General features: G+C 48.9%; 1 protein-coding gene across 1 annotated transcript in view; it reads left to right on the top strand.

Moving 5' to 3' along the window:
- Positions 1 to 1,816: 1,816 nt before the first annotated feature.
- The window catches only part of PRIMA1 (proline rich membrane anchor 1), a 55,012-nt gene continuing 49,833 nt past the window's right edge, over positions 1,817 to 6,995 (top strand). Inside the window, exon 1 of the mRNA XM_062577298.1 lies at positions 1,817 to 1,938. Within this exon, the coding sequence (XP_062433282.1) occupies positions 1,846 to 1,938 (93 nt within the window). The 5' untranslated portion in view covers positions 1,817 to 1,845. The remainder of the gene's footprint in view (positions 1,939 to 6,995) is intronic.

Raw genomic sequence — 6,995 nt, 5'->3', positions numbered from 1 at the left:
TTTGCTGTCTCTTGTGACTCCAGCTCAGTAAAACTATAATTGAACGAGCACAATATATTAAGCACTGTATGTTACACAGTAGACTGACAGAAAAGGACTTCATCTTTTTCAGCATCATTACAGAAAATATATTTGCTGTACAATTACTGCCTGTACCCAAGGTCGTAATGTCTCTATCTCTCTGTACTTTGCCCTTACAAACCCACACAATGGGGTTTACAAATAAATGCATAGCCACAATGGGCCAAGTACAACTCAAGTGTAACTCTGCTAAATTTTAGTATGTTGTTCACATTTGTAAGATATTGCTGGGCCTAATTGCCCTCACATTTAAACCAGTGCCAGTCAGGACAGTAATGAATGGAGTTACGTAGGGGTAATGGTGGTGTGAAAAGAGAATTTTAGCTCTTTTTTTGGAAGAAGGGCTCACATATCTTCATTCGTGCTTCATTGAGCAGATTTTTATGACACAATTCTGCTTAACTTGGCTGAGTGGGTGCCAGAAATATAGATACAGGCTAAAATCAGTATCCCACACTAATTTATCTCTGAGCATGAAATATAAAGCTTGGGTCTAACATTTTTTTTTGAACCCATTTGTTTATTTCTTCCAAAGTGCTGAAAACAGGACCCCTATGCCATTCACCCAACAAAGGATCTGTATTTGCGCTTTTGCATACAGCCAGTCCAACCTGCAGCAATGGCCACCATTCACAGAGCAGTGGATTTGCTCATTAGCTGCTTCACAGAAAACAAACCCATCTTCATCTTTGGTTTTCTGCACGGTTTCCTCTCTGTAAAGACACAAGAACGTGGTGCCCTTATAATAAGGGATCCTTTATCCACTTCCCTGCAAGAGCTGTTAAATATCTCAGGGTGCTTCACTATCACTAAGCACGAATGTCGCATCCCACCAAACACGGCTGGGGAAACGGAGCCCACAAGTTGCGCCTGTCACAGGGCAAGCATCACGCTGGGGGTGTGGGGGGGGAACGCGCCTGACCGAAATCTGGGGCTGTGGGTCCTCCGGGACACCGCGCCGCAGGCTGCTGGGAGGGAGAGGGGGCCCCGTCCCGCCGGGCGCCTCCCGCGGGCGCCCTCGGGGCTCGCTGTTGTCGCCGGAGCCGGTGTCGGGGGCTGCCCCGGCGCCGCGGCGCCCCGGCTCCGCTCCGCGGGGCGACAACCCGCCCGAGGCCGCGGCGGAGGAAACCCGCCGCCGGGAGGAGCCCGGCGGGGGAGGCAGCGCCCAGGGGAGCCGAGCGCCAAGCGCACAGAGGGCTTGAAAAATCACTGCAGCAGCGGCGGTGGCGGCGGCGGGCGGCGGGCAGCAGCGATCCCGGGCTGCCCTGGCGGCCGCCCCCGCCGCCCCGGCCCCTCTCCCCCCGCCGCCGGCTCCAAACTTTTTCCGCCGCCCGCCCCCGGCCCGGCCCCGGGCGGGAGCGGCCGCAGCGCCCGCCCGCCGCAGGCACCAAGCCCGGGTGAGCGCCGGCCGGGGCGCCCCGCTGCGGGCCGGCTGCCGCCGCCGAGCATCCCGGCCGCCGCCGCCGGGCCCGGGAGGGGAGCCGGGGAGGGCGGCGGGGCGAGGGGAGGGCCGGGGTGGGCGCACGTCTCCCCGCTGAGGAGAGCCGCCGCTGGCTGGGCGCTGGGTTTTCCCGACCACCCTTTTCCCTCCCCACCCGCCCACCTCCCTGCCTCCCTCCCTCTTTCCCTCCCTCTTCCCCTCCCTCCCCTCCAGAATTAAAGTTGGGACAGTCGCGCTCCGGGGATGGGTGCGAGCCAGCGCCGCGGCTGCCGGCTCTCTCCGCTCAGTCCCCAGGTCGCCGGGAGCCCGCCCGCCCAGGAGGGATGCTGCTGCGGGAGCTGCTGGGGCTGCTCCGCTGCTGCTGGCCCTCCCTGCTGCTGCACTGTGCCCTGCACCCGCTCTGGGGCTCCATCCAGGTAGGGCCCGTCCGCCCCCGCTCCCGCCGGCGCGGCCGCGCGGAGCCGGGGCAGCTCCCCGCGGGGCGGCCGCGGGGCTCCGCTCCCCCCGGGGCGCGGCGGGGCCGGGGCGCCTCGGCGGCGGGGGGCGCGTGTGCCGCGCGCGCGGGCACGCGTGTGCCTCGGCTCCGCCACGCGTGCTGCCCGGAGCCGGCGGCCCGCGGGAAGGGCCCTCGGCCTCCCCCGCGGCGGCGGCGGGCGGGCGGCCCCGGCCCCGGGGCGGCCGAGCCTGCGGGCGCGATTCGCGTTGTTTGCGCTCGCTGCGCCGGGCGCGCAAGTGATCAACACATGGACGCGCGCCCCGTGACCGCAGAACTCGCTTTTTGATTTGGTCTCCCGAGCAAAGAATAGTGGACTTTCCTTAGCGTGCTGACAGCAAGAGGGTTGTAAGTGTGTTTGCTGTAGGTGGCAAAATGTTCAGAGCAAGCAATGCACTGAGCCAAGCTCTGAAAGTCTAATTTTGGTAATGTTTTGCCATGGGTTTCGGGTGCTGATTGTGAATTGAAGATTTTCGGGGGAAAAGGCTGAATCAGCTTTTTGTCAGTGCCTTTGTGATATGACCTTGATTGTAATGTGGGGCGACCAGCAACCTTTATGCAGATGGACTGAGAGAAATTACTGTGCTGAGAGGGAAAGCACCTATCCAGTTCAGAGGATCAGAATGGCAGCAAAGCTGAGCTCAAATGCGTCATTTTGATATTTTAAAGTTTATTTATAATATCTGTCTTCAGAGGAGTGATAGATGAGCCAGCCAAGTGCTGTTTAAAACCGAACAATTGCAGTTTCTTGCTTAGCGAAAACACAGTGGAGTCTCCACATCTTTTACTCCTTGCTGCAAACTTAGTGACTCCCAAAAGATTAAACACTTAAACAGAGATGCTGTTTGTTTTAGCATCTTGTCTCTTGCTATGAGCAACAGGAAGGATCTGTGCTTCTTTCAGATTAAAATGAACATAATACCGCAAAACCAACTTCCTTTAAGCCAATGCCTCTGTCATAAAAATCTCTGCCTGCACTACCCTCCTGCTGTCCTGCTCAAGTATTCAGGTAGCTAAGTACGCGTTAAAATTGTAACTCTGTATTTTTAAGGGAAATGCAAGTGTGTAAAAAGAGGTGCTTTTTGAAACCTCTCCCATGTAATCAACCAGTCAATCAAGCAGCCGAAAAAAAAAAAAAAAAAAAACTTGCATAAGCATCTTTCTGGCAAACTACTGCTCAGGTGATCTAAGCTGATCTATCAAAAATAAGTACACTCATAAGAACTGAAACAGGCTCTGGAAAATGTGAAAGCCAGGGTGCCCAGCCTTTCCTTGCAGTAACTTAGAAGTTTAGTGGCCTCATTCTTCATCTATGATTGTGTTGTTGCCTACTGTTCTGTGTAAGCCCAAACAATAAATCTCCGCATATTCAAGCTTTCTGCCAGCCTCTTCCAAAACTAGAATGTACATAAGAATCCCAGCAGCCTGTACAAATGGAAAGGGGAAGTCTGGACTGGTCAAGTGTCTGCAGTGAGATACAACCACAGTTAAACCCAGCTAATGAATTTCTGTAGTGCAGGCATATCTTAGTGAGCCAATATTGTGCCTTTTCACCTGCAGTGTTTTTCAAATCAGCCCATTTCTTTCTGTCCACACAATTCTCTGCTTTTGTAGGCTCTGTAGGGATAGTGTCATCCTCTTCATGCCCAGGCTTTCTGGTAGTGACCATCAGCACCAGACACATTCACAAACACACCAGCCTGTCACTGCAGCCAAATTTCCCTCATCTTTAAATCCCTCCCTTGACTCCTCTTTTCCAAGTCGAGTCATAATCTTTCTTCTTATCTTCAAAGTCTTCCAAGCCATACTTACCTGAACTAATCCAATAATGTCCCATCATGTCGGTCCCCCATCTCTGCTCCATCCATGGCAGCCATCATGTTTTTTCTCACGTCTCTTCTTCTTCCAGCTCCTCTTCACCCATTCTGCTGTGCCATGACTTACATGTGCAACAGACTTCCCGCCCACATCCCTCCATTCCCTCTTTAGGCTCTACCTTGAGACACTTATGAGAATCAGACACTGATCAGAGAAGCAGCGTTTATCTTATTAAAAGAAAAAAAATAATCTTTTTTATTAGTATGGGAGCCAGTACAATGACAAGAAGGAAGAGACGGTTCTATCTGAGGCTTTTGACATAATTCAGAACAAACAGCAAGTATCATGACAAATAGTGGGGTCACATTTTTTCTAGTTTCATAAACATGGATCTGGATTAACTCTGCTGTGAATTATGCAGAGCTGTTCTAGATTTCAGCAGCAAAATTGAGATCTCATCTGTGTAGACTGCTTCCAAGAAACAAAGCTCCTGCCACATCAGCAGGCTTTTAGAGATCTCTATGCTTTTTCAGTCAATTGCACTTTTCTTTCCAAGCTTTCTTCCTTTTACCTGATTCAGGAAGTCACAAGAGGGCCACCCTCTGGGGACTGTATTAATCCTCTATTTCCAGCTCTTGGATCCATCCTGCACTGTAGAGCATGTTTGTGGACTGCCATAACCTTATGGGACTCCACTGAAGTCCTAAACAGCTCCGAATAAACAGGTTCATTCTTCCACTCTATGCCAAGCACGACTAGAGCCACTGCTTCTACAGGAAATCTTGGATTAAAGAGAATTATGTCACAGATACAAACTTCAGCTGAAGGAATACAAAAGAAAATCACAGTATCATTTTTTGTTTGCTTTTCCTTGGATATCTGTGGATCAGATTTGCATTTACATGAATACTAAAAAACATTTGACCTTTTTACAAAACATGCTCACATCAAATGCACAAATCCACAAAGTCAGCTCTCTCCCTGTTTTTGAAGGGGGGGGGGGAATGCATGACCTCTGAGTCCAGGCAACATGTATATATCCAGTCTGGCAAACTGCTGAATATGTTAAGAAAGCTTCATGCCAAACAAAAAATCGAGTTTTAGATGAGTCAAGGAGACAGATGTTTGCTGCACTTCCAGTAACTGGAAGAATGACAGAGTGGTGCAGAAATAACAACTACAGAACAAGCCCTGTTCCATAGGTCTCCAGAGATGATGCCTTGCTGAGGCAATCTCAGGGCTTCAAGCTGATGGGTGGCCCAGTGGGTGTTTGATTAGTCTTTATCACAAAGTGCTGCTGAAGCCATTCTGGGGCCATGTTAAAGTCTGGCAAAATGAGCAAATAATAAAGTTTGAGGTTGGACTCTAATTAGCAGAATCGTCCGCAGAAAGCTTAGGCTCTGACAGCGTGCCTTTTCTCCTCCTTCCATCTCCTGTAGAGGCAGCTTACCTTCAATTGCAGACACTAGAAAAGAAACATGGAGTAATTTATTTCATCATCCTTTGCCAGAGCAAGATCATTCCCTAAAGCATATTTTCAAGTGATTTGTTCTGCTTACCTTTAGAAGACACAAATAATAGCCTTCTTTCCTTTCAGAAGACTAATAGGCATCAACAGTGGGATTTTTTTTCTTGAAAATGAGCCAAATTTCCTCTCTCCTTTTCTTAATTCCATCTTGCTACTTGCTACTATCATTAGCTAATCTTGCAGCAGTCCTTCAATATTTTTCTCCTCCTCAAGGCCCTCAGAATCAATCCATGTCTTTCCTGCTTCTACTAGATTTCAGCTAACCCTTAACATCTTTGTTCTTTTAAACTAACTGTCTAAGACAACCAGGTAACAGCTGTGTTCCTTACACTATCTTCTAACAACCATTCTTCTAACACACAACTGTAGGAAAACAAATAGGTGACAAAGCCTGTTCTATTGAATGTTACCTGTTTCCTGACTATTTCAAAATTAGTGTGGGGATTCTTGATAAAGGATCAGGCTGATATTGAGAGACAGAGCAAGTTCTTCTGGAAATAATATTAAAAAAGTACACAAGCAGAGAGTGGCTGGGCATGTATCGGGTTAATCTTGTCTGTAAAGTAATTGAGAAAAATATCCACCAGCCTAAGGTAGAAGAGCCTCCAGGGATTTAAAAGCAGTCAATAGTTCTAAAAAAAGAAAGAGCAAGCCTCTTGGTCCTGGTTGATATTAAGTTAGAGCAATAAGTCAGTGTAGCTTTTCCGTACCAGCAGTGTTCAGACATATATACACAAAGCTGCTTCTGGTCTGCAGATGAAGTTGGCTCCAAGTCTGTTCAATGTTATTCTTCCCTGTCTCTGTTCTCTCCCACTTCCCTGGCTCCCAAGCAATTGTAGTGATCCGTAGGATTCAATGACCGAAGCACCAGGCAGGGGATGATAATTAGACGTTAGTAGTTGCTTCCTGATCAGCTTCTGGGGCCAGTGGAGAGATATTACCCTGCTTCGTCCATGGGGACTGTGAATGTTATCAAACTAGTCTGACCCAGGAGATACCCCAGGTGACTGTCACTGCCAGCACACTGAGCTGGCACGTAGCTGAGGGGCTCCTGCTGAAAGAATCAGTAGCAGAACAACATAATACATTAACAGTGGTGGAAGAGTGGCGTGGAGGATATTCTGCTGATCACTTACTTCAAAAAAAAAAAAAAAACCCATTACTTAGTAGACAGATTTATTACCAGCCATGAACGATTATAAAGCCGAGTCACTTTGATTCATTAAAGCATTCAGAGAGTTTGTGCAAGTTCTGGGAAGTTGTCTGGGATGGTCTTTAACCATCCTCTTACTGTTACCTGATGGTAAAGGGGAAAGTTGGAAGTCACTTGTGCTGAATTTGTTTTTCTCTGTGTTTGGTAATAGATTCTGACAAGCTGTTTAAAGAACTGAGCCTTTTGACTTGGGCTGTGTCAAGCCTTTCTTCCAACTCAGCTATGCATAACCTTTTCTATTCTTTTCTTCCCTCCCTGTAATAGTTACAACAAAGCCCTACCACCATTTCCCCAGGGCCAGAGTAATGCATCTTTCTGCATTTAGAAACTGGCTACACATGTGAACATGTCCTTCAAGCAGTGATGTTGTTTCAATTAGCCATGTCTCTCTTTCTGACCAGAAATACATGAATTGAATGTG

The sequence above is a fragment of the Rhea pennata genome, chromosome 5 (assembly GCF_028389875.1).
Source record: "Rhea pennata isolate bPtePen1 chromosome 5, bPtePen1.pri, whole genome shotgun sequence".
Classification (NCBI taxonomy): Eukaryota; Metazoa; Chordata; class Aves; order Rheiformes; family Rheidae; genus Rhea; species Rhea pennata.
The sequence above is the reverse complement of the archived record's forward strand: the minus strand, read 5'-3'. Positions and strand labels throughout refer to the sequence as shown.